A 27,749-nucleotide genomic window follows, 5' to 3' on the forward strand; every position below is an offset into this window, starting at 1 on the left:
TTTCCTCCGCGGGATTTAAGGACGGGATGGAGCAACTGCCCGGCGGGTCAGTACGCTCCAAACCGGGGAACTGAGGCTTCGGGCTCTCCGGTGGAGGCCGATGTCGCAGAGGTCCAGCCGCCCGACGGCATCCTTCGGTCTTCCGCAAGGGATCCAGAGCTCTTCTCCCTTTCCGGGAAGTGGCAACGCCCTTTTCGTGTGTAAAGATGAGAGATTTAGGCAGTGGTGGGATTCAAATATGTGAACAACCGGTTCTCTCTGTGGATGCCGCTTCCAGAAGTCCATTTTGGACCTGGGCAATAAAAAAAATTAGCTGCCAGTTCTACCGAACTGGTGCGAACTGGCTGGATGCCACCACTGGATTTAGGGGTCCTCTGTCTGGTGCCAATTGGGATTTGCTGAGGGGAGGGGGTTGGGTCAGGTCAGGAACTTTCCCATTCATCCAAAAGGTGATTATATACCCGGTTCAAGTTGGTGGGTGTTGCTGCTTGTTCTCTCCGGTTGAGTGGGTCGGGGCAGCAGTTGCGAACTTGGCTTCCCGTGACGCCTTTACGCTTCCGAGTGGCGCAAGTTCTTGGCCGAAAGCCTCTCCGAACCGACTTGCTGGCAGGCGGACTGAGGACTTTACGCCTCGGAGATATGCCAAGCCAGGCCTGTGGCAACCAGGGTGAAGAGCGAAAGAAGCGAGCTTTTGCGATTAAGACCCCCGGCCTTCCTCTCTTGACCCATGCAGCAGCCCCCGTGCTAGAGCGCCCAAGGACTGGATCCCAGCTCCAAAGTGGAAGCTCTGAGGCGCAGAGACCCTCCCGCGGGGGTGGTGGTGATGTCATGTACCAGTTGCAGTCGCCCCCCCTTAAGTCCCCCGGTTGGCCGGTACGAAGCGAATTCCGGCCGACCGAGACTTCAGATGCCCTCCGCCTTACTTGCGGGTAACCAGGAGGAGCGCGGAAAGTCGGATTCCTGAAAGGAATCTTGCCTCCGAAAAGAAACTGTTAGGCTGCCACCGGGCATCACTGTGACCCTAGTCGGATGATACTAGACCGCGTGAGAAACCAGCAGCTGTGAAGCGGTGTCGAAGTCTTGATCTTGATCAGAGCAACTTGGTACGCGTGGCGCAGGCGACTGCCGGCTTAGGCAGGATTGAGGGAAGAAGCTCCCTTTGTCATTCCAATCCGCATCATCAAAATACTTGGGTTCACACAGCGCGCTGAGAGTCAAACTAAGCAAGGCGCCTGGCCATCCGTCAAACCGTGCGGCTCAACGAAAAGAGATGCTCAAGCAAAACACCGCTTACTAGCGGGATGCGAGAATCCCCAATCCGTTTCTGCAAACTAAACCCCCCCATTCGCCAGATTTCCTGTCTTGGCTTGTTTTGACCGGCATTTCGTAACTAGTGATTTATAAGCTCCTCTACCCTACCAGCACGGTGGAGTTGTAAAGCTAATCTCGAGGTCGTTATTTTGACGGGCGGGCGACACACCCTAAATGGCTGTAAATCACTCGCCGTGAGGAATCCGCCTTGATCTTTTATTAATTCTGAGAATATTTCCCTTTGTAGCCTTCGCGGCTGCAAAACATACCCAGGATACAAGACTGGAATGGAGTATCCTGAAATCTGACGTGACTGACACAAACCTAAGTTCTACCTTTGCAACGTTGCCCCTTAACTGGAAAACGGGCGAGGCTTGGCTCCTTTTTTTTGAGCCGGCTGGTGGGGAACTGCACTCCAACATCTCTTGAGTTGATAACACCGGCTTTGGCGAGGCGTCTCCCTTCACACTTTTCCTCCACATTTAGCTGAAAGTCAGGCCTCCTAAACAAATCGGTGGAGCTCAGCTCCCAATAAGGTTCTTTTTTTTTTAGCCTTGCCCCCTTGGTGCTGGGATGGACACCCTCTCGAGTGGGCTGCAAATTTCACCTCGTTCCACCTTGCGTTTCCTTTCCCTGAAGATGAACATTTGCATTTTAATGGGTGTTGGGCTTCATTCCCCGCAGTTCTGGCTAGCGGTGACGGAAGAGCGAATCTGGAGCTTTGGGAGACCCCCACGATGGCTCAGCGTGAGGAATCGGAACAGCCCTAGGACAGTAGACCACCGAAGTGTTTGAGCCTCCAGCGGCCCACCTGTGTGGGTGCAGGAGAGTCCGTTCGCCTCCGTGGCTAGAAATTGCCCTTGACTCGGAATCGCAAGAGGGAGACGCTCTGTGGCTTACCTGGGTGATGATCCCCCACTTGCCCAGAAGACGAGATTTCTCGCCCACCCCCCCCCGTTCGCCCTCCCCCCCCCATTCCCCACTCCGCTCGTCGCGGACCCTCCCGGGCGCCAATCGCAGCCGTTTCGGGCCCCGGCTTTGAATATCAAGCGGCGACGTCATCCGTGAAGGTGGGTCGGCGGAGCTCTATAAAGGCCCAAGCAAAGATCAAGAATTAAAACATCGAGGGGAGCAAAGGGAGGTTGCGCGGGACCCCGCCAAGCCTCGCTCGGCCATGGGTAGGGCAAGCCGGGCCGCTCATTGACAGCTGGCTGGGGGAAATGAAGGCGGGAGGGAGAGGAGTTGGTGAAGGTGGCAACAGCTCCGGAGCCCCACGCTGCCCCTTTCTGCAGGGCCGAACCGGCTTCCGACGACGCGTCCCGGGAGAACAGGCGCTCGAAGGTCGCTGATAGGGGGTGGGGGGGTGGGGGAAGGGGGGAAGGGAACCGAAGGCTGCCGGCAGCCCTCTCCGAACTAAGTCGAATCCAAGTCGGGAGAGGAAGGAGCCGGGATTCCGGGCAGCGCCGTCGGACACGCAGCCTCCCGCTTCCAGGCGATGGGAAGGAAGGGGAGAAGGGTGCCCCTCCCGCCTTCCTCCCCCACCTCCAGCTGAGTCCTCCTCTCTTCTCCCGGCAGCCAAAGCCGGCCAAGAGGCGCAGCCGTCGGGGGGTTCCGGGGACCCGCTGGCTTGGCTAGAAGTCGCGCTGGCCACCGCCGCCGCGGCGGGACTCCTGCTGGTCGCCGCCCGCCACCTCTGGGCCCTGCGCTGGAGCCTGAGCCGAGACCGCGCCAGCGCCCTGCCGCTGCCCAGGGGCTCCATGGGGTGGCCCTTCTTTGGAGAGACGCTGCACTGGCTGATCCAGGTGAGCACCCGAGACCCGAGGCGGCCCAGCACGATCGCTGCCTTTGGGGCCCTCGAGGCCGGGCCGCCCACCCCAGGGTTACCCTCCCGTCAGTCCCTTGGGGTAGGTCAGGAAGAGGGCTCGGCTTAAAGCCTTCCCGCCAGTTCTGGGTTTGAACCCGGGGTTTCCTAGCCGTCAAGGCCCGGAAGCGCTGCCTGGCGTTTGGAAACCTTGTTGCTGGTCGAAGGCGAGGCGCTCTGCACTTGCTCAAGGCCACCCTCCATTTTAAAATCTCCACAAAACAGCCCCAGTTTCCACCCACTTCAAAGAGCGTTACTGCCCAAATTGGGGCCGGGAGGAGAAAGGTGGCTCTCGGCCCCGGCTCCTCCCTCCTTCGGGTTTGATCCCCAGCATTTGAAAACCCACCGGCCGGAGGTGAGGCCCGGTCGCCACTTCACGCTCCCAAGGAATGTGGGAGGAGGACAAAGAGGACTTAAAGCCGCCCCGCGTGAAACTTGCGCTCCCGTCGAAGTCGCTCATTCTGGGATCAAAGCTGACCGCCGGACTAGCTAAACCCGGCAGAAGGTGGAACATCTGGGCGATTTGGGCGCCAAGAGAAGGGTGCTCTGCGCTTGCGCAGAAATACCCGGGACTTGTCGACCTTTAGCAGGGCAAAAAGACAGCGGCGATTTGCCAATAGCGTGCGACTCTTCTCTCTCTCTCTCTCTCTCTCTCTCTCTCTCTCTCTCTCTCTCTCTCTCTCTCTCTCTCTCTCTCTCTCTCTCTCTCTCCTTCCCTCTTTCCCCATCTCGCTTTCTCTTCCCCCCGTTTCCCTCTATCTCTTTCTCTTCTCTCTCCCTCCCTTCCTCCCTGTCTCTCTTTCTCTTTCCCCCTCTCTTTCCCTTCCTCCTCTTCTCCCTTTTCCACTCACTCCCTCCCTGTCTCCTTTTCTTTCGCCTTCTCTCTCTCTCTCCTTCCCTCTTTGCCTCTGTCTCGCTTTCTCTTCCTCCCGTTTCCCTCTGTCTCTTTCTCTTCCCCTCTCCCTCCCTTTGTCTCTTTCTCTTCCCCTCTTTCTCTTCTCTCTCCCTCCCTTCCTCCCTTTCTCTTTCCCCCTCTCTTTCCCTTCCTCCTCTTCTCCCTTTTCCACTCACTCCCTCCCTGTCTCCTTTTCTTTCGCCTTCTCTCTCTCTCTCCTTCCCTCTTTCCCCCTGTCTCGCTTTCTCTCCCCCCCCCTTTCCCTCTGTCTCTTTCTCTTCCCCTCTCCCTCCCTCTTTGTCTCTTTCTCTTCTCTCTCCCTCCCTTCCTCCCTGCCTCTCTTTCTCTTTCCCCCTCTCTTTCCCTTCCTCTTCTTCTCCTTTTTCCACTCCCTCCCTCCCTCCCTGTCTCCTTTCCTTTCCCCTTCTCTCTCCCTCCCTCTCTTTCTTTCTCTCTCTCTCCCCGCCTTCCCCGACCGAGCAGGGCTGCCACTTTCACAGTTCCCGGCGGCAGCGCTACGGCGCCGTCTTCAAGACTCACCTGCTGGGCAAGCCGGTGGTGCGCGTGAGCGGCGCCGAGAACGTGCGCAAGATCCTGCTGGGCGAGCACAGCCTGGTCAGCGCCCAGTGGCCGCTCAGCACCCAGATCCTGCTGGGCTCGCACACGCTGCTCAACGCCCGCGCCGAGACCCACCGGCAGAGGAGGAAGGTAAGGAGGGCCGGCAAGCGGGGGGGGGGGGGGCGCCAGGCCGGCCTCACCCCAGCGGCTGCTCTCGCGCTGGGCTGGACCACGGGGCCTTCGGGAGGCCGCCGGGCGTGAGGGGCTACGCCAGGGGTAGGCAACCTCGGCTCTTTTATGACTCGTGGACTTCAACTCCCAGAATTCCTGAGCCAGCTACGCTGGCTCAGGAATTCTGGGAGTTGAAGTCCACGAGTCATAAAAGAGCCGAGGTTGCCTACCCCTGGGCTACGCTCACCGTTATCTGGAGAGCGACACCTGGGGAGTTTCCCCCCTTCCCCAGCTTCGGCTAAGCCAGAGGTCTTCAAACTCGTGGACTTCAACTCCCAGAATTCCTCAGCCAGCATGCCTGGCTGAGGAATTCTGGGAGTTGAAGTCCACGAGTCACAAAAGGGCCGAGTTTGAAGACCCCTGGGCTAAGCCGTGGCTGAGGCGCCGCGGGGCTCGTGGGCTGCTCCACGCTGAGGTGAAGGGCTCCGCCGGGCGTCTCCGCTAAGCCCGGTCGGGGAGAGGCTTCAGGCGGCCCTTGCTGCGGCTTCCTCTTCCCGGGCGTCCCGAGGACCGGCCGAGGAAACCCGCCCGCCTCTCGCGCTCTTCTTGCCTCTCCCTTCGCGCGCAGATCCTGGCCCGCGTCTTCAGCCGCGCCGCCCTGGAGGTCTACCTGCCCCGAATCCAGCGCCTGGTGAGCTGGGAACTGCGCGGTTGGTGCCGCCGCCCGGGGCCCATCGCCGTCTACGCCTCGGCCAAAGCCCTGACTTTCCGCATCGCTGCGCGGATCCTGCTGGGCCTCCGGCTGGAGGAGGAGCAGTTCGAGGAGCTTTCCGGGGCCTTCGAGCAATTGGTGGAGAACCTCTTTTGCCTGCCGCTCAACGTCCCCTTCAGCGGACTGAGGAAGGTACCACCAGCTGGCAGAGGCAGGGCTGGGAAGGTGGCAACCCCCCCACCATCACCACACACACACACACACACACACACACACACACACACACACACACGGCCTTTTCCTCCATGGCTCTGGAGTTCAGCTTGCGGGGGAGTCGGCGGGGGACGGGGGCCTTAGTGGAGGCGGAAAAAAGCCCTTTGCACTTGTGTCTCTTGCTCCACCCTTGCTCCTTTTAAAGGTAAAGGTAAAGGTTCCCCCGCACATGCGTGCTAGTCGTTTCCGACTCTAGGGGCCGGTGCTCATCTCTGTTTCAAAGCCGAAGAGCCAGCGCTTGTCCGAGGACGTCTCTGTGGTCATGTGGCCGGCATGACTAGACGCCAAAGGCGCACGGAACGGAGTGGTCCCTATTTTTCTACTTGCATTTTTTACCTGCTTTTGAACTGCTAGGTTGGCAGAAGCTGGGACGAGTAAGCTGCTAGGTTGGCAGAAGCTGGGACGAGTAACAGGCGCTCACTCTGCTACGCGGGATTTGACCCGCCAAACTGCCAACCTTCTGATCGACAAGCTCAGCGTCCTAACCCACTGAGCCACCCCGTCCCCCCTTGCTCCTTTTAGGTCCCCTTAAATTTGCTTGAATAGTAGGGATAGGTTTGTGGCACAGGTGAGATGCCAGCGTGCAGCTTGCAAAAGGACCCAGAGTCTTCCAAATGGAAAATAAGCGTTAGCTCTTGTCTTTCCCTGTCAAAGAGAAAATAGAGGGGGACCTGAAAATGGCGTTCTCCAAACCCACAAAGCCTCATCTTCAACACAGCCCTTCCAAAAGCCTCATCTTCAACACAGCCCTTCCAAAAGCCTCGTCTTCAACACAGCCCTTCCAAATCACCTGAAGTTGGACTAATGAGAACTATGGTCAGGCTGCAACCTGGGAGATGCTGGAGTGGTGGAAAGCTAGAATAGTGCCTTAAGTTTATTCTGAGCAATAGTGGCGTGTCCAAACTAGTATTGGTCTAGATTCAAAAACACCATTCCTGTGTTTCTCTCCCCCACCCCCCACATGAGACATCTTTCTGCCCACATATTTAATCTCTCCTTTCACACTTTGTGCCTTGAGAGACTTGCATTCCCAACCTTCAGGCTTTTGAAATCAACTTCTGTCCAGGCTGCCAGCAAGCTAAGAGAAGAAAACTTAGGTTGACTCAGCCTTCCATCCTTCCGAGGTAGGTAAAATGAGGACCCAGATTGTTGGGGGCAATTAAGCTGACTTTGTAATAAGGCCACTTGGGGGGGGGAAGCCCTAATAAGCAGGCATATACATAGAATGAAGGCTATTGCTAAGCACATTGATTTGTGCTTTAGATTGTAAGCCGCCCTGAGTCTTCGGAGAAGGGCGGGATATAAATGGGATTTTTTTAAAAAAAAACACACACCTTACAGTTGTTGCAAAGTCAGTCAAATGTTTAGACTGGATTTGACATTTTTATCCACTTATTTTTGCCCTTCCCAAGGACCTGGAGTAGGCAGGTGTAGTTTGATAGTGGTAAAGGTATTACTGGAGGATATAAGCTGTTCTAGGCGATGCTGCCTTTTGCAACTGACTGAGGATGATTTTTGTCAATGCTGACGGTGTTCGAGGGGTAAGCAAGTAATTGGTTTGTAGTTTTCTGGTGCTGCCCCTTTTGTTGGCTCTTTCATCATCAGGAAGAGTTGCTGAACAAAAGTTGATCTTCCTTGCCTTTCCCCCTACCATTTCTGCTGTTACGACAAGGTCTTTCATTTCAGCTTTGCTTTTGTTCTTATCCATCTCCTTTATCCAAGCTGCATTCTAGTTGTATTTCTTTGGGTTGTTCCACAGCTGTGCCCAGAACTGCAACTTTTTCTTTGTCAGGTGTTGATTAGTTCATTTCAGTCACTCCATTGATGGATTGGTATAAACATTTCTAATTCCACTGAAATTGGAGATTCTGCCCATAACGTACAATTCAAGCTTCGTGTCTGCTCATCCTCTTGGATATGGCTGTTATTTGCTGCTTTGTTCTTTACAGCGCTTCCTTGATCTTCCTTATTTCTAGGTGATATTTCTTGATCAGGTGTCTTTGTCTTCATCTTTTCATCTGTTATAGCTTGCTTGCATCTGATCTTAGCATACTTATCTTATTGGCGAACTTGATCTTTCATTTTGGTACTGCACTGCTCGGCTTTTTTTCTTGTTTGTTGATTTTGCAGGTCAGGTTTTCAGTTATAACTGCAGCTGTGCTGTGTCTTAGTTGGTTGTCTCTTGCATTGAGCTGGTGCTTATATTTATTTTATTTATTTATTTACTTTAATTCCATTTATATCCCGCCCTTCTCCAAAGACTCAGGGCGGCTTACAAACTTAGCAGTAGCCTTCATTCTATGTATATGCCTGCTTATTAGGGCTTTCACACACACCCCAAGGGGCATTATTACAAAGTCAGCTTAATTGCCCCCAACAATCTGGGTCCTCATTTTACCTACCTTGGAAGGATGGAAGGCTGAGTCAACCTTGAGCCTGGTGGGATGCGAACCTGCACTAATTGCAGGCAGCTGGTGTTACTTAAGGAGGCATTAGCCCACTGCTCCACCAAGGCTCTTTGATGTTACAGTACTGGCATCTTTTAATACAGGCTAACTAACTGTTTCTGTAGAACAAACTTCAATGCAGGCAACCTTACTCTGTTGTTTTTCTACTGTTCTAAATTCAGTTCTTCTTCAGAGGGCTTTGCTCTTTCTGAGGTCAAAGTAGAGGATGCCTGGTTTGGGAATGAAAATAATTCAAGAGCTATTCTGGATGTTGTCTCCCCTTGGTTTTCCTCCACTGTCTGAGCTACTTTTGGCAAGGCTTTGGTTTCTTTGCCCTTGGAAAGCCTTTGCAGTTCTTCCAATTCTACTTCTGTGAAAATAATACTTCACATGATTTCCTCTGTTGTTATGGTTGGTCACACAGTCAGCCAGATGTTTAGACTGGATTTAGCCTGCCAGTTATCAAATCCTTTCCAAGGACCTGGGATAGGAAGATGATGTTTTTTGGTGGTGTTAAAGGTATCACTGCGTAATGTAAGCTGTTCCAAGGAAGTTGAATGGTGCAGTTGACTGATGGTAATTTTGTCAATGCAGACGATGTTCAAGTGATGCCCCAGATGTTTTGGGATTTCACCAAAGGTCCCTATTACTGTTGGTATTATCTTCCTTTCTTTTGCCACAGCTGTTTCTCTTCTATTTGTATTTGTATTCTGCTGAGTCCAGGTGCTGCCATGCCCACTTTCCAGATATTTTTTTTGTCTTTCTTTTTTTAAAAAATTATTTTTATTAAATTTATTATTTAAAACATTGGACACGGTACAAACGGACTGACATACCTTCTTGTCTACAATATTCATATATGTATATATACACATAAAATACACTTAAGATACATATCGATTGTATATAATACAATACAATCAACCAATCTATAAATTCTAATAGAGACCTTCCTTTTGTTCCCGCCAAAAATAAAATTTATTCCAAATTTTGTAGTAACCTGATTGATCTTTATTTTTAATTTCCAAAGTTAATCTATCCATTTCTGCGCATTCTCAAATTTTCCTTATTACCTCGTTTTCTACTGGAATTTCACTTTTTTTTGTCTTTCTGATCAACAATTGTTAGGTCTGAAATGCTAGGTGGCAGGTGATTGTCTTTTTGAGTTTTGAAGTACCAGAGCACTTTACCTGCTTCATTTTCTATTACTTTGTTCATTTTATGGTCCCGTAGTTGCTGCTTGCAGGCAAATGGTATTTCTTGGAGACATTCCAATGGCCCTTTGTTGCTTACAAGTACTCCTCAACTTAACAACCACAACTGAGCCTTAAATTTCTGTTGCTGCCTCAGGCAGTTGCTAAGTGAGTTTTGCCTCATTTTACGACCTTTCGCGCCACCGTTGTTAAGTGAATGACTGCAGTTGTTAAGTGAATCTGGCTTCGCCCACTGACTTTGCCTTTCAGAAGGTGGTCACATGACCCCGGGAGACTGCGACCGTCATAAATATGAGTCAGTTGCCGAGCGCCCAAATTTTGGATTACGTGACCATGGGGATGCTGCAGTGGTCATACTGTAAGTGTGAAAAACAATAAGTCACTTTTTCCAACGCCATTGTAACTTGGGATGGTCACTAAACAAATGGTTGTAAGTCAAGGACTACCTGTACTTTGTCATGCTATTGTTTGTAGTCGGTCTGTGCGATCTTCTTGCAACAGCCAATCGGTCCATTGTTTCTTCTTAGCAGGTGCAGCACCAGCGGTCTGTTGCTGTCTTCTCAATTCTGATTTTGCATGCATTTCTTCTTAGGGCTTGGTCTTGTGCAGCCAAAATTAGCCCCTCTGTCTCTTTTTTTCAATTTTCTGCTCTTAACCATACCAAGTCCTGTTGTTATCTCCTTTGCCTGCTGGTGCTGGCCATGTTAATACATTTGCCTTGCAATATCTCTATTCTATTCTTTATTTGGTCTTTCTTGTAATCCAGTTTGATCTCTCCTGTACTCAGTAAACCTTTCTGATGTGTTCTTGTTGTTGTTGCATCTTTCATTTCTACTATTTCTAATGAAATAAATAAAATAATTTAATTTAATTTGAATGGGCCTTTCTTGCAGAAGCTCAAGCCTATATAGTACACAGTTTTTCAATTTCCCCACTCCCCTTTCTACAAATAACTTTATATAAAGTAGACTCACTAGACTGTGTTCACAAGACCCTCTGACCCAATGTGAATTTAATCATGGTTTAATCAACTAATTTGGTTTGACACAGTTAAAACACAGTGTGATGGGTTTGTCACAAGAGATTAGTGAGCTAATTTGTGCTTAGGGTGCCAGCAGCAATGACTAGCCCAATTCGCCCAGTAAGCTTCCATGGCTATGGATAAACCTGAAACTGTGTTTCTTAATCTTAACACATACTTAGGTTAGCCTTCAGCGAATTATGGGAACAAAGCCACTAGCTCTCTTGACCTATCCAAGACCCACAGAGACTAGATCTTCAGTTCTTTTGTAGCATCATTTATATTTATTTATCTCGGGAATAAATTCCTGTGGGTTCACTAAGGTTTTGTTTATTTTGTGCCTTCGAGTCAGAGTTGACTCCTGGTGACTGCCTGGTCCAGTCTAGCAGGGTTTTTTTTTGGTAAGATTTTAGAAGTGGTTTGCCATTGCCTGATTCCTAGGGCTAAGAGGGAGTGACTGGCCCAAGGTCACTCAGCTGGCTTTGTGACAAAGGTGGGACTAGAACTCAGAGTCTCATTGTTTCTTGCCTCTAACGGGGACGAGCTGTTTTCCTCACATACAAGGAAAACTGAAACCCCTCTAGCTAACCTGAGCTTCTACTACTTGGAGAAAGCAACATAAATAAACTCTTGGAACTGTTTAAGCAGTCCACAGCTTTCTTCCTGGAACCTCAAGGCGTTACTTTTCTGAATGAGTTTCTGAACCAGATTTGTGGGCTCTTCTTCTTTGACCCATCTTCTGTTCCTCAGGGAATAAAGGCTCGTGATCTTTTACATACTTACATGGAGAAAGCCATCTTGGAGAAACTGCAGAGGAAGGATCCTGAAGCTCACCGTGATGCCTTGGATTTTATCATCAACAGCGCCAAGGAATATGGCAAAGATTTCACCACGCAGGAATTGAAGGTAAGGATTTTTATGCTCCTGGGTATGGGTCTTCAAACCTGGCCCTTTTATTATAACTTGTGGACTTGAACTCCCAGGATTCCTCAGCCAGGCATGCTGGCGGAGGAATTCTGGGAGTTGAAGTCCACAAGTCATAAAAGGGCCAGGTTTGAAGACCCCCTGCTCCTGGGGAATCAGTGGTTCCATGCAGAATTTGACAGTAGCCCCTACTGGAAGATGGTTTCCTCCGATGGTGTAATTTTGCAGGATGTCTGGTTGGAAAGTAGCCCTCACTTTCTGACTGCAATGTGACTGTGATTTCCTGCTGGCTTCCCCATTGACTTATGGGAAACTGGCTGTGAAGGTTGCAAATGGCGATCACACGACTGCAGGTTGCTGCAACCATCATAAATGCACACCAATTGCCAAGCCACCAAATTTCTATCACATGACTCTGGTGATACTGCAACAGCTGCAATTGTAAGGACTGGTCATAAATCTTTTTCACCATTGTTATAACTTTGAATGGTCGCTGCATAAGTGGTCAATAAGTGAAAACTACCTATTATATCTATTTTGTTTTTATCTCCATTCTGTTAGCATTAATCGCAATAACAGGGCTCAAATAGCAGAAGATCTGATTGATTTTGCGCAGTTCAATCCAGTCCATATTTTCTAAACTATTTTAAACTCACTGAACTCTGTTTCCCAGAGGAATAAGGGTTTTTAATGGCTATTTAAATAAACATGGAAATGGTATAAATCTGTAAAGCTTTGATTTTGAGATTTCATTAAATCTCCTAATTGAATTCAGTTTCTGAACCAAATTGGAAAGTCAAATCCAATTGTCCAATTGAATGCCTTTGAACTGACTCTTTGTGTCAAAAATAAAATTAGGTAAATGGTATGAAATGAATTGGGTTGGAGCCAGACCATACTCTCTTAATAGGTTACATCCAGATTAAGACTATTGTCACGCACTCTACCTGGAAATGGCCCTGAGATAATTCAGTTAGTACTGCATAGAGTGTGGAGAGAAAATCCCAGGGACTTTTGCTCTTAGGTTTTCTATTCTTCACACTCATACTGGCAACTTATCTCTGACCCTAATTGAAGGTGTTCCTGTCAAAGGTTGATGCCGAAATACAAGCCGATCAATGTGGTTCCTTCCAAATATCTTGAACTTCATCTACGCACCCAGCCACTACGAAGATCTTCTCTTCTTGTTGTTTTTCTCCTCTCTTCTGTATCCATTTCTTACATACTTTAAAGGAAGGGAAAGAAAGAGAAAGAGAAAGGGGGGGGGAGAAAGGAAAAGTGGGGGAGCAGTCAGAAATTGGATTGTCCTGCCTCGGACCGTAAACATAGATATAGAAATGCAAATACAAAGGCATGTGTATACACGTGTATACACACACACAATGTATACACACACACACACACAATGTAAGTCCCCCCCCCAAAGTCCAGCAAGCATTCAAGTGAAGTCCCAAGGGGCCAAGTGTTGCAGAAGGTTCATCAGCCAGTCTAGGTCCAGAATTAAAGTCATGAAGTTTCAAATCAAGACACCTGGAATCTGCTAAACGAAGAGTTGTCGCCAACAGAGGAGGCTAGAGTTTGCTTAAATAGAAGCAAGCTCAGTGTTGCTTGTTAGGAAGGGCAGGGCTCCTCCTCCTCATTCTCATATCCAGAGACCGGCAGTACAATTACTGTCTACTGCTTACTGCTCCTCTGGCAGTGGCTCACCCAACAACTTGACTTGATTGCTCCTTGCTGAGCAGGCTATCGTAGGGAAATGTTGTGAGTGTATTGCCAAGGGCTTTCAGAGCACCAACGTTTCTATAAGTGTTCAACAGAAACTCCTAGAATCTTGATCTGGATTTATTATCTTTTTTTTTCCTTTTAAAAATCTGAATGATATCTTATTTAAATTCTAACCTCAGTGTATCCGAAATGAAAGCCCAAGAGATATTCAGTTTATTAATAACATGGATAATTTATTTATTTGTTAAATTTATTTGCCTCCTATTTATAATAATAGATAGGCCTATCTCTAATAATAACAGATAGGCCTATCTCTAACCCCATAATAAGAGGAATCTACTTCTAATTCATACGTCACTATGGCTTGCCTTACAGGAATCTGCAATTGAACTAATATTTGCAGCTTTCTTCACCACTGCCAGTGCCACTACTTCTATGATCTTACTCTTATTGAAACACCCATTGGTCATAAAAAAGATCCAGCAGGAACTGGCCTCCAATGGCTTTACTGGACAGTGTCAGTGCTTTGCAGCTGAGGATTTTCTAACAAAATACCCGTCTGGCCAAAAAACCTTGCCTGCACATGAGAAGGAAAACCAAGATGGTGACTCCAGACTGCCTCTTCCATCCAGATTGGGAAGAGAACAAGGCCAAGAGACCAAGATGGAAGAGAAAGGACCTAATATAAATATCACGGCTAAAATGTCCCAGGAGATTGTCCATAGAACTACAAATGGTCCTAGCTCATTGTCCAGCCTGGAAGAAACAGGCTGGTTCTTTAGCAGTCTGGAAAGATCTGAGTATTGTTGCCACCCTTACTTGACCCTGGAGAAGTTGAATCGTCTGCGCTACTTGGATTGTGTAATTAAAGAAGTTCTCCGTTTGCTGCCCCCAGTATCTGGAGGGTATAGGACAGCCTTACAAACCTTTGAGCTAGATGTGAGTTGAGTGGCTTTCTGTCTAACCTTTTGGTGGAAGTGTGAGGCACTTGGGTTGACCTTGATTTTAGAAGGTTAGGTTGAGCTTTCTATATGGGAACTCAGGAAGAACGTATGGTTCCTAGTAATTCCAAGAACTACTTCTGTTTAGAGCCAGCATATATGTGAGGAATCTTCTGGCCATTTGTAGGAAGATGGGCTTTTGGAGTATGAGAAAGGATGTCTCAAATGGACTACAAGTACTGTAACTAGGGATGGGAAACATAGAAGCTCACCAAACAAGATCCCAGGTTCTGGGTAGTGGACTCTGATAATGAGTGAGAATAGTGAAGAAGCTTGTAAAGAAAAGTCAGGCAGAAAAAGAACACAGAAAGAGTGCCCGAGCAATATTTGTGTGCCGGTATCTGATTCAGTTTCTGGCACCGTTATTTTAGGAACGGAGAGAAATACTGCTTCAAATGCTGGAGGAGCTGCTATCGGATCCTGTCAGCAGTTTGGAGTAAGATGGATCAATGGCCTAATTTGACAGAATCCAGAGAACTGCGTATTTTTCATAAAAAGATTGAGAATTGGAGAGAGAAGTCAAGATCAAATGCTTCATTCAGATCACCAAAACAATTGTGTCCATTTGGCAGAATTTAGGAAGAATAACAGCCAACAGTTTGGGGTAGTGGTTAAAGGTGCTGGGTTAGAAGCCAAGAGATTATGGCTAGTCCTACCTCAGACCTAAAGCCAGGTGGGTGACTTTGGGCTGGTCACTTTCTGTCAGCCTAGGTCAGGACAAGCCAGTTTCAAAAAATGTTGCAACAAAAACTACTAGGACTTGTACATTCCCAGACTTGTACATGATCCATAAGCACAAAAAAAGTGTGTGTGTGTGTGTGGGGAGACAATATGACTGCTAGTTACAATTGCCCTAATTTGGAACGGCACCTGGAACAGCCATGCCAAGGTAGTACTTATGGCCATAAATATCTCAGTGTATGATATTCACTGAGACTGTAATTTTCACTAACTCTGAAATACTGATATTTTCTAAACAAACAGGCTCCCATTTATTTTTAAGATATGTTCCTTGATCTATAGCAGCGGTGTTCAGAAACATTTTTTAAAAAAGCACAAAATAAAATGACATCTTTAAGGAGAAGAGCTAAACTTAGTTAAAAGAAATGTAGTGGGAAAAATGGTCTACTCATGAATTTCTCTCTCTGCTGTTTAGTCATCTGAAACGGCAGCACTTTGTAACAGAAAATCCACATTTTTTTTAAAAAAAAAGGGTTTTGTAGATTGTTAGTAATATTTTTGAAGTTAGCCCCTCTAAGCACACGGATAGTGGATGAAATGAGCCTCGTTCCGCCCCTCCAAAAGATTGGATCAAACTGTTGTGGATGTTTGCTTACTCTTTCAGGCAGGTTTCATCCCTCTGGCTGCTGTCTATGGTGCTGATTTTTTCCCCATCTCTCCTTCCCTTCCTTAAAGGGCTACCAGATTCCGAAGGGTTGGAGTGTGATGTACAGTATTCGGGATACACACGAGACTGCTGACATCTACCTGAGTCCCCCTGATACTTTTGATCCAGAGAGATTTTGGGTATCGCCGGAAGGCCGGGAGAAGCACAAAACTTCTGCTTCCCTCCGGTTTCACTACATTCCCTTTGGTGGCGGAGTCCGAAATTGCATAGGCAAAGAACTGGCCCAGGTGATTCTCAAGATGCTTGCCATTGAATTGGTCAGCACGGCCAGCTGGGAATTGGCCACAGCTCACTTCCCCAAAATGCAGACTGTGCCAATTGTGCACCCTGTAGATGGTCTTCAACTCTATTTCCATTCTCTGAAGGCTGGACACGAAAGCAGTGGAGCAGGCAAGGGCAACGCCTGAATGCATAGACATCTCCATTACATCTCTAGCTTAGGAGTAGACTAGGACAGGCCTCTGGGGGAAAAAAAACACCGCTTTCCTTTCAGCGCAAGCCCTTTCCACCTGCCTCTTGGTTGCAGGGTAAGAGAAAAGGAGGAACTCGCTGCACTCTTCCTTAAAAGCCTGTGAATTTGTTGGCATCTATTCTTTGCACACATATGCATCAGTTGGTCTTCTGTCATCTTTAGTTGCACTTTTCATTTCGTACATGTGCACAGCCATTTGTCTTGTGGTTAAGAGTAGTCTTACCTCCAAAGGTAAATGTCTTGAAAAAAGTGGTAGAGGCATTGATGTTAGTTCCACACGAGGCTTAAGTATATATAGCTCAAGCAAACAAAAAATGGGATGCAGTGAAAACGTTGGGAATCCATGATGGTCTGCCCTATGAAGATTCTTCAGGACTCCTCACAGCTTCTGAACAAGACGGTGGCTCCATTGCTTCCATACAAGGTGGCTGTGCTTTGTTTCTGAAGGAAGAGAACCTACCTAGCCCTGTTGCCTTCAGCATGGAAAATGTTCCAAGTAAAATTCAGAAGGGCCATCAGGAAGGCACTGACAAAGCAAGAACCAACAAAAGAAATGGAAACAAATAGCTCAGAAACCGACTTTGCTTCAGGATGGCTTTTTTGTATTTAAAGACAATGAAATGTATTGTAAACGAGGCCACAAGATAGCTCTGGAACAGATTTATTTTCCAGTTTCTTTTATGGCCCCAATGTACAGTGTCCATGGCAGTGACCAGCAGTGGCTCTCTGTGGATTCAGCTTGGAGCCTTTCCTAGATGGAGACAGTTGGAAGTGAACAGGAGAAATTCTGCTTGAATGGCACATGTACTATTGAACTGTGATTACGACATGAAGCCTCACCTTATTTTAATTAAGCAAGCTACCCATGTGTTGGCATACTAAATTGTCAAGCAAACTATGGATGGAATGTCTTTAGGTCTGGTTCATAATCATATGTGCTTTTTATTCTTTCTCCTTTGGGTCCTGCAAAATGAAAAAAAAGAAACCATTACATTTGAAGGGATATGAAGTGGTTCATTTCTGAGATTTGACCCGGGATGGCTTGCTGACATATCCAGTTTCCAAAGGGACAACTATATTAGCTTTTGTAGTAAGAATAAGCAAGACTCTTATAAAAAGAGTAACATGATTTCTTATAGCACGTGTGGTTATGGATTAGTTATGGATTTATTGCCATTTGAGCATGTATATAATTGATAAATTAATGTTAATTCCATGCATCTCATGATGCCTCTAGTCTGTGAGTTAAGCCAGGGTGGGGAACTTTGATTCCTCAGATGTTGTTAAGCTGTCTATGAGCCCAGCCCATTAAAGCCTATGGTGAGGTATCCTGGGAATTCTAGTTCAGCAACACCTGGAAGATCACTGGTTCCCCACTCCTGCTTACACTGTAGTAAAATGTTTAGCCTTTCAATTTGCTGCCTTGTAGCATAATAAGCAACTAGAAGTTTTGTGGGAATGATGTTAAACTACCATTAATAATTATCAGTCCTCTCCAACTGCTTAGGCTTAGGAACGCACTTTGTAATACCTGTAGAATGACAAATACTGTTCTTGAGCTAGGCTAAGAATTGGCTTTAAAAAGCTATGGGGAGCATTATTACAGAAGGAGGTCCACACTCTGTGTGGATAGTTATTCCTCTCTCTAATCCTGTTTGTGGGGATTAATTTTTGTCTCCAAGTATTTAAAATGCTGGTGTCTTGCCAAGAAGTGGGTTTTCAACCCAAAGTTGCCAAGGAAAGCAACCTGTTCATAGATCTCAAAATCTAAATATCTACAAAAGAACAGAGAAGATGGACATAAGTGAAACCACGTGGAGCAAAAAATTATACTCTTCTAAAGAAGCAGGTGGAAGACAAGAGACTAAGATCGTTTAAACAAAAGATGGCCAAACCTTCTAGCAAAGATGGTTGACAGTAGGCTAAGGTAATGCAGGATGCAAAGTTGGATTGGAGAGCTGTATCCACTTGACTTCCAACAGGATCATCTGGATATTGGGTAGGGACTGGGTAGGCCCAAGTAAAGGCCAATCTGGAACTCAATCATAATTCAAGCTCATAATGCTAGGAATCCTTTAAGACCAAAATGTAAGAATTTGATATAACAAGGAGAAAGTTAGGCTCAACTTATTGTTTTATATGTATGCAACATTTTTCTCTGTGTGGTATAGAACAGCTTTTCACTATGTGAGCTCCCCCTACTTGAAATAATAATGTGGTGCAGCCCAAATACAGCTTTCTAATCTAGATGGATTTCAGCTTGATGCTTTCTACATGGGTTAGATTGGAACTCACATTATGCCATTGTGCTGGCAATGGATGAGAATTATAGCCTGCAGTGTCTGTCTTAAAGGGTGCATTTCATAAAAGGGAATATCCTCAAACAGCGTGTTTAATGTTGCCTGGACCATTGTTTGCCTCTCTCTTTGCTCTTCCATCTTACCAAAACTAAGTTGTTGACCTCTTGAAAACCAACAACACATTTTACTGCCATTTTTAAAATTAAACTCAGTTATGTGATATAGCTATGTACTTGGTGTCATCTGACACACCATTACCCAGCACACTTTCTGGTCTGCAAAAATTGCTTGTCCTGTCACATAGTGTAGGGATGCATCAGATGGATTGTGATAAGTGTTGTGATTCAGGGTCAGCCTGTGGGTTCGGCAGTTGGGTCGGACGACTCAGAGGAGGAGGAGGGGGGTGTTGAAGAGCTTGCTGATGATGGCCTTGAGGCTCCGCAGAGCCCTCAGCCGGCCCCTCCCACTTGGTCACGACGGAGACCCAGCTGTGTGAGCCTGACAGCGTGGATGAAGATGACCCACAGCTGGCCCAGTTCAAGGACGCCCGACGCAGGAGGCAGTCAATCAGGAGTAAACAGAGGAAGGCAATGGGGCACCTCGGAAGGAGGCAGAGAGAGGCCATGCCCTGAACTGTATTTAAGGGGAATGTGTGGGAGGGCTGGTTTGCTGAAGGCAACCACTTGGATAGTTCCTGTTTCATAGCTCCTGTTTCATGGTTGGTGTCTTGTCTTGCTCTGTTTTATGTTAATAAATTTGGCAGGCTTTATTCCAGCCTCTTGCCGTTTGTAAAGGGGTTGTCCCTGCTTTTGCTGCAGGGCCGGTAGCAGGCTGGTACAGAACAATAATTGTGTTTCAGCTACCCTTTCTTGATCACCAGACTGCCACAACTTTAGTTATCACTCTCTGGAATAACTCTGCTGTAAGTAATTTATTGCTAAATAAAATTCTGTAAAAGATGTGGGAGGAAACGCCTTTCAGAAATGAATCCTGTCAGAACTTCTTTTTGCTCTGCATTTATTTAAAATATTTACTGCCTGGCACAAAGCCTGATAGGGCAAATATTTATCTGCTAAACTGTTAGCCAAAGAAATATTAAAACTGGGCTTGAAGGGACGTTGTGGAGAGTCAGAATCCAAAGGAGAGGAGCTTCGGTATTGTGCTGTTTTCTCTCTGCTGGCCCCTCAAATAGACCTGAAGGCTTAACTCATCTAAACTGAAAGCTGGACATGTGTTGAGGCATTCTGCCAAATATTTAATTCCCATTAACTTAGCCCATCCATGTTGCAAGAAACAGCAATTTACTCAAAAATTACCTTACTGAACATTGGAAAAGCTGCCTTTAATTTATGTCAGGCCTAACATCATTTAAACAAAAGGAAATGAGATATATTTGCCCTGCTGCATGGAAAATGGAACTCGCCTCAAGCAATTAAAACAACAAAATTAAATACCTGGAACTTGCAGCATCCTCAGAAGATATTGGGTATGTTTTAAGGGGCGGGGGAAAGGCTGGAGTTTGTAGAGCACCACCTAGTGTGTTGGAGGGGAAGGACACTCAAATAACCTCTTTGCATTATAGTTCCAGGACTTTATAGTTCCAATGTTTTGAACAGCATTTTCCGTCACCCCTAAGTCCTATGGAACATGTTCATTTAATTCACTACTATATTTAGACAGTGCCAGTGGTGAAACCTTGCTCACTTTTCTGCTATTTCTTCTTTTAGAAAGCCAGTTTGGTGTAGTGGTCAAAGCATCAGGTTAGAAACCATGAATTGTAGTCGTATCTTAGACACAAAGCCAGCTGGGTGACCTTGGGCCAGTCGCTCTCCCTAAGCCTTAGGAAGGAGGGGAGGGAAAACTAGGGGGGGGGGAAGAAACCATACCAAGAAAACTACATGGACTCATCCAGGCAGATTGAATTGGGGGAGGGGGGATTCTTTTGCTAATTGGAATCTTCCTAAATTCAAATTTAAATTTGGAAAATTGGAAGCTCTGGCCACGAGCATCCCTAGTTGTGGAACTAAGCTATTCACAATGAGCATTCAAATGGTTATACTACTAGAAGATCTCTCAATATGCATCTTCATCTGAGTGGACAGAATTGTTACCCACACCATGAGTCAGGATTGGCATTGCTTCAGTTTCAAGCAATTATTTAATTTTCTATTTTGCTCCCAGGCTGACTCAAGACATCAGCTGGGAGCAAAATGGTGCTGTCCCTGCTCCTCTCACTCTTCCATGTCGAGAGGTGTTCTGGCTTTCCCTCAAACAGGAAATATGAAATAATCCTCGATTCCCCCTGAATTAGATAGACACGGTTGTGCGATGTGCCTACAAATCTGTCCACAGAGAAATGTTGCATGTCAAAAAGGGGCAGAGTTTCAATTGAACATTCATGTCCACCATCTGGGATTTTTTTTACACCCCTGTCCGCAAGAGAGTGCCTCGTGGCAGGGGAGGTGTTGTTTATCTATGTAACAGATAAAATTTTAATTGGTCTAGTCACCATCTTACTTAAAAAAAATTAAAAATTCAACTACCCAAACAGACGTGAAATGCATTGGGTACGCAGTTAAGCCATGCTCTTTTGGTGCCTTTCTAAAACATAAGCAATCTTGGGAGGCTGGTTCCCCCCCCCCCATGCCAATTTAAGACTTTGAATTCTCTTCCAAAATTATCAAGAGTAAACATGGATATATTTAGGAGGCTTAGAGGAAAAGCAGATGATTAAAACGTTTTGTTTTTAAATACATGAGGTTCAAAGTGAAATATGCAAAGTAAAAGCAAAGGTCCTGTTTAAAAGTCAAAACAGGCAGGTTTCAATGGACGATAAGCTTTACTTCAGCCCTGCTTCCAATCCCTTATAGATATCTGTCTGTCAGGGCCTCCCCAATTACTATTGGGGTCAGTGTCACCAGGGTGACTGTCCTCTGCAGTTTTTAAACGCTTGTATTTTACTTACAGATAATGGATCACTATTTCTAAAGTCCAATTTCAAAGAAAACTATACAAACTTCTCTGTTTTGGAATCACCAGATCTAAGACATATTAGCTGTCAATGGTTTCTTTAGTTTAAGATTTCAAAAACTTAATTTTTCAAGTTGTTTTTTTTTTAAAAAAAAAATCTTTAGAATCTTCTGCAAATCTTTCAATTCCAAAGGTTTGCTGTTTCTGTTGTGCAGTTATGGTATGCTTTACTCCCAAGTTATTTATTGGTTGCCTGAGGCCAGTATTTACAGATTCCCTGTCACTAAAAGTAAAGCAATCAGCACATGGGGGAAAAACTCTCATAAATTTCTCATTTCAGAGCCGAGTCCATTAGAGACTATAACTGATTAAACTCTGCAGCCAGAAAAGGATGCTGACAGTCGATTTTCCTTTAGCCCATAACTTCTTAAACCAAATGTCCTTATCTGTCCTGCTAGAACTGCCTTTCTTTCCTCTTGAAAGCTTCGTGCTTTCAGCCATGATAAAAAGACAAGGGATTCAGAAAGGGAAGCTTTCCCTGTATATTTCCTAAGCTTCTAATCCACATCACCTAATCTGTTGGATAGCTGCCTGTCTGAAAGTTTTAACATTAACCTGGCCGCCTGACTTAGGCCTCTAGTTACCCAAATTCTCCCCTAGATTTCATTTATAGAGGAATTCACTTATTCATTCATTGGATTAAGTCCTCACACGTCCCTGGCTCTCTCTTTCCTAAAGAGAAGGAAAGGAAGATTGCTGTGTAAAATAAATTTCTCCTAACCTTTAAAAGAAAAGTTGGTTTTGAAGCAAAGGAGGAAGACAGTATCTTCACCGTTTGGTTTTTAAAAACAAATTGCATCTGTTATTTGATTCTGAAGTCCTAGATGAATGCAGGACACTTCCAATGATCAGGAAGGACTTCCGAATTAAGGGAGGAGGCGCTGCTTGTATGTAAGGTAATTCTCCCTTTTCTTTCCTCTCCCCCATCAAAGCTAGTAAAGGTTGCACTATAATGCTGAGTTAAATACTGTTGGCAGATTGACCTTCAAGTGAACCAGAAGCTTCTGCCCTCCTGACCTTGTCTTTAAGGTAAATCTTTGTGGTCAACTGAAAGAAAGAAAACAGACAAATGTCAATGACTAACTTTAATTAACATAACTTTCTGTTTGGTGCATCTAAAGTGCTGCGATGCTACAGTTCTAAGATTCCCCTTTCATCAAAGGACTTTTGCTTCCAGCACCCAAAGCTGGTTTCTAAATCTGCTTATGTCTCTAGTTATATCTTTTAATTTCAAGCCACATCGCAATCTTATTAATTTAAATATAAACCCAGGTTAGGATGAAAGAGAGCAAAGAAATAGCTTTTTAAACGGGCAAGAAAGTGACATCATGTCTCTTGTTTTGTATTTGTATGTATCCAGGTAAAAAAAGCCCCCTTGCCTCACTGCCTATTCACATCTTTGGGACACATTTCCCATCAGTGACACTGCACACCTTGCTTTGTATTTGTATTTTTCAGGGTAGAGAGGCCTCAGCTTCCGCCTGCCCCCATTCATGTGTTTGGGACACGTTGGGCTACATTTTCCATCAGTCACATTAGGCAGCATAGCTGAAGAATAATAGCCACTAAACCGGAATACATCTGGGCAAAATCAAGGTGAGGACACTTCCTTTGAACTAGTCACATCCTGAAAATCTAAGAATTATTTTAAACTTGTGTTCTGAAAATGCAAAGACTGAAATGATGGGTTTTCCCTTTCTTCATGATTATAAATTCAGAATTATCCCCGTTCTAGTGAAATAAATCCTGCCCAGTTGAGTGGAGCTTGCTCTTGTTTGGTTAAGGCTGGGGTGTGGTCTTGAGGAAGCCTCTAAGAAAATAAGACGATCTATTTATCGGTTGAAAAAAATTAATGTACATCCACCCTAAACACACAGAGGTTGAATTGAGCTGCTGTTTTTCTACAACACCCTGAGCTACGAACTAGCCAACCAAATCTTAAGTAGCATTAAATGCTCAACTTCAATCCATGCACTTTAAGAGTGCCTTGCAAACCCCCATTCCCAATAAGTTCAGTTCATTTACACATTCATAAGTTAAATAGCTCATGTAGCTTCACAGTCTCATAGATGTGATGTAGGAGGGAAAAAAATCCCAGCTTTTCATTTACCGTGAATTAGTTCATCTTCATTAAACCACATCTTAAAAGGAACTTGCAAAACAGATGGTAGTTTTAGGTTTACATATATTGTTGGAAACCTCAATTGAAAGCAGAAAGTAGTCATAATGAACATCTAAAGGCAAATTAGAAAGTAGAGCAGATCCAATTTGAATCCCTATGTAAAATATGTTAATCTGCTTTATAAATGGGCATTTAAGTGACCAATTGCCTGAATGTCTGAAATATTTCCTGTCAAAACAAGTCCTGGCGCTTTTAATTACAAAAGGTTACATGGCGAATCTGCAAAAAAGCAGGGAACTGCTTAATTAGCGCTTTTGAAACTTGTGAACATTTCTCTTCGCTTTTGAGCTTAGGTGCCCGTCAACCAGGTTTGTTTGCTCTGTTTCTGGAGAAATATGAAAAGAGCTTATGAGTCTAGCTCACCAAGAGGCAGACGCTTAACCTGAAATACTTCATTTAATTTCTATTGTAAAAAAATAAATAAAATAGAAATCCGGTTCGAAATCGCGGCAGCTAGTAAACGCGGGTGTGTGTGTGTGAGAGTGAGAGAGTGAGCGAGAGTGAGAGAGTGAGAGAGTGAGAGAGAGAGAGAGAGAGAGAAAGAAAGAAAGAAAGAAAGAAAGAAAGAAAGAAAGAAAGAAAGAAAGAAAGAAAAAGAGAAATGGGATTGCTCTCGGTAAGGTTACTTTATTTCGCAAGCGTTTTGAGAAGCGCCAAGTGCAACATTCATCTCCTTGTACGGTACAAAACTCCTCTTAAGGTCGCCCGGAAAACGACGGTTAACTCGCCATCTTCGGCAATTCATTTACTGACCTCCTTTCAAGATGCCTTTTAATGATGACCCCCCCCCCCATTCACTCCGTGGCCAGCGGAGCGCCCGGTTCCTCCCCAACCCCCCCCGCCGCCGCCACCCGCGGGATTGACGCACATAAAACAAAGAGGGCCGCGGAGATAATAAAGGCTTCCTGTGGCAATTAACGGCGCTCAGACCTCCGTACCTCGTTATTTGCTAAGACAGTGAACTTGGCGAAGAAGCAGGCGCGGTTCATCCAAGGGTCACGGCTCCTGGCTGTAGGTCGCCTGCAGGTCAACGCCTGGGAAGGCCCGAGGGCCCCGGGGTCGCGCCCTTGTTCTCTGGCCGCTGCCAAACCGCAGACGCGCTCTGCCAAACGGGGCATCCGTCTCCTCCCCCCGGCATTAGGCACGTAGGGGAGGGAGGTGGATCCCGTCGGCTTTCACCTCGCCGGGGCGCTGGGATTATGTAGGTCAGGCGGGCTTCAAACGCCACCAAACGAAAGAGCAAACTTGGGGGGGGGGATAGATTGCGTGGTTCCCCTCGCTCCGAAAGTATTACATCCCCTTCCGGTCCGAGGGGCACCCCCCGCCCCCCCTTAGAAGTATGGTGCGGGTGTGCGTAGAGGGGGGTGTGTGTGTGTGTGATTTCCCGTTACCTTTTTTTAAGCCTCACTTCGAAAGCGTTTGTTTCTAAGGGCCCCCAAATTTATATTCAATATCGAAAACGTCTTGGGGATTTCTACGTGAGACGGACACCAGCCCCCTTAAGTTTTTTTCTCAAGGGCCGAAATGCAAAGAAAGGATCTTTATATAAATGTGGGAATGAGGGGAGTTGAGGCATCCATAGAAAATGAAACATCAACTTATTGATGTTTTTTTTTATTTAGATTTATATACCGCCCTGAGTCCTTCCGGGAAAGGGCGGTATATAAATCTAAATAAATAAATAAATAAATAAATAAATAAACTCCCCTCTCCCAAGATCTCTGCTCTTTCCTTCTCTTCCCCCGCGGGTCCCCCCCCCCAAATTTCTGGGCACCGTTCAGGATGTGAAGAGTTAACCCACCACCAGGAGTCTCCGCTTCCCACGGAAGAGGCCAAGCGAGGTGCAGTTTCCCTTGGAGTAAGTCCCAGAAAAGTGGAACAATTTGGTGTAAAACGTGTCAAAAGGCCCGGCGGTGCGGTGCGCCTCCGGGTGTCCAATTCCCAGAGAAGTGGAGTGGCTGGAGCAATTAATGCAAAGGGTTGGACTAAATGAACTTTTTGAGTTGGCGCATTCTGGTGCGATCATTTAACACAGATTAAAGATGCACGAACTATGAAGGAAGAGACCCGGGCCGTATGCTTTCTTTCGTCACATTTCCGGCCGGCAGGTTTCCCCCCCCCTTCCTCTTTTAGGCGCTTATCTACCGAAGGACCCCGGAGAAGCAGATTTATAGGAGAGCTTCTTTCTATCTGGGCGAAAATTGCCCTTCGGATTTGGAGGTGGTTGAGGATTTAATTTTGTTTCGTTTCAGACCTCACGCTACACACTGACTATTAATTGTCCCCCAAACGTTTGTTTGACTTGGACTGCGGGGATTTGAGGCTATTGCCCGACCATCTCTTGTCAAATGAGCACTATTGAAACTGGAGGCGCCCGTTGCCCATTTTCGATTTTCTTTGTCCATTAAAAAAAAAAGAGAGAGAAGATGCCTAATGTTAAGATTTGCTGTCTTCCCCAGTTCTGTTTGTGGAATAAGAGAATAGTCACCCCGTGCGTTTCCCCCTCCCCACTTTCTGGACTCTTAACGCCAGCCTTAGTCCTTTTCGCTTTTTTTTTCTTCCAGGGAGCAAAATCCCCCGGAATTGGGGGGGGGGAGAATCGGTGTAAATAACAAGAAGGACTAGGAAGACCAGATGGCCGAACCCGCCCCGTTTCAAGTATCTCCGCTGAAACGTGAGAAGGACGAGCTCCCGTTTCTCACCCGGCGCCAGGGAGGGACTTCTGCCTGCTAGGTCGCCTTCCTCGAGGCTTCCTGCCGCCTTTCCACTTGGGTCGCCTTCTCCAGCCGTCCCTCTCGAAGCCGAGGCCGCGACTCTGGGACACGAGTGGAGGGCAAAGGCGAACCCTGCTTTTCGGGGAGGGGGAGGGAGAAAGCCGTCCCTTCTCCTGCCGCGGCTGTCGGGATTACGGGGAGGCCTCGCGTTTGGCTGAGGCTCCCCCACCCACCCGCCCGCCGGCCGGCGAGGAAGGGAAGTCTCTCCGACCGCGGATTTCTTGGCTTCTGGAAGGAAAAAAAAAAAAAAAAGCGGTGGCGGTCTTGGAAGGGAGGGTCGCCCGAGAGAGGCGCCTTGGAAAGCGCCGAACGACTCTGCGCGGCGGAGGCAGCCACAGCCTGCGCCGAGGAGAAGCCGGCGACCTGGCCGCCTTCAGAGCCGAGCAGCCCCACCCAAAGCGCCACCCAGCCGAAGCTGCGGGGCTGAGGAGGGGAGTTGGGGGGAGTGTGTGTGAGGGAGGTCGGTGAACGAAGAACGTGGCAGCTTTCGCAACGCAGGGGGGGGGTCCAGCCCCGACGGAGCCCGTTGGGTCCAGGCCGCGGCTCTTCCGCAACTTCTTTCCCGGCGGCGTTGCTCCTTCAGGGTGGGTCGTCCAGACAGAAGTCTACAGGCCTGCGCGCCACGGAATGCGCGGTCGAACTTTCCAAGGGCGGCGGCGGCGGCGGCGGCGGCTGCTTCTGCTTCCAATTCGCCTCCGGGCTTGGTAAAGCCCCCCCCCCACCCCCACCCCCCGCCATCGAAAGAGTGAACTCGTGCACCGCTTGCCGGCAAGGGACGTAGCTCGTCGACAGGTGGAAAGGGCGCGCGCGCGCGCGGGGAACAGAGTCTGTGCCCTCAGCTGTGGAAAAACCGACTTCTGGGGAGAGCATGGGCGAGACAGCCTGACGTACGGCTGCACAATCCTCCCTCCCACTCTCTCTCTCTCTCTCTCCCCACCCGCTGTATGGGTTGTTGCGGTCCTTACGTCACTCACCGGCGAAGCCCGAGGCTGAGTTGTCTGCAAAGGCGCCCCAAAGCTCCCTCAACTGGGCCTTTTCTGGCCTCTGGAGCCTAACGCCACGCTGCCCGGCCCGGGCCCCTCTCTCGGCCTTCCCGCTCCTTGTTCCCACAGAAAAACGAGGCCCGCACGGAGGAGCGGGGGTTGCTTGCGAGCGGGGCCAAGGCGAAGGGGGGCGCCTTTTCCCGCCCTCCCGCGCGCGCGCGCGCCAGTCAGGGCCCAGGAGAAGCCGTGGCGCTGGCGCGTGTTTACCTTTGGCCACCCTAACCTTTTTTTTTTCCCTCGCTGACCTGCGGTTGAACCTGCGGTTTAACAGCGCTTCGCCAGTTCGAAGATTTGCTGCGTGTCTTTTTTTTTCTTTTTTTGCTGGTGGTGCGGATTCTTCCTCGCAGGCCGCCCCCCTCCCCGAACGTAAATATAAATTCCTGTTTGTGAGGTGAACTGAAGGCCAAGGATTACTTTTAGGGGAAGA

General features: G+C 47.3%; 1 protein-coding gene across 1 annotated transcript; it reads left to right on the forward strand.

The window, feature by feature from the left end:
• Positions 1–100: 100 nt before the first annotated feature.
• On the forward strand, positions 101–19,284 carry CYP26C1 (cytochrome P450 family 26 subfamily C member 1; the record flags this gene model as incomplete). Its single annotated transcript, XM_083363317.1, has 9 exons — positions 101–200; positions 734–929; positions 2,362–2,489; positions 2,887–3,113; positions 4,551–4,775; positions 5,425–5,700; positions 11,214–11,369; positions 13,488–14,051; positions 15,530–19,284. 9 exons carry the CDS (start codon positions 101–103, stop codon positions 15,926–15,928), a joined length of 2,271 nt encoding a protein of 756 aa, XP_083219443.1. The 3' UTR covers positions 15,929–19,284.
• Positions 19,285–27,749: the final 8,465 nt, after the last annotated feature.

This window comes from Vipera ursinii, assembly GCF_947247035.1.
Source record: "Vipera ursinii genome assembly, chromosome: 5".
NCBI classification, from domain to species: domain Eukaryota; kingdom Metazoa; phylum Chordata; class Lepidosauria; order Squamata; family Viperidae; genus Vipera; species Vipera ursinii.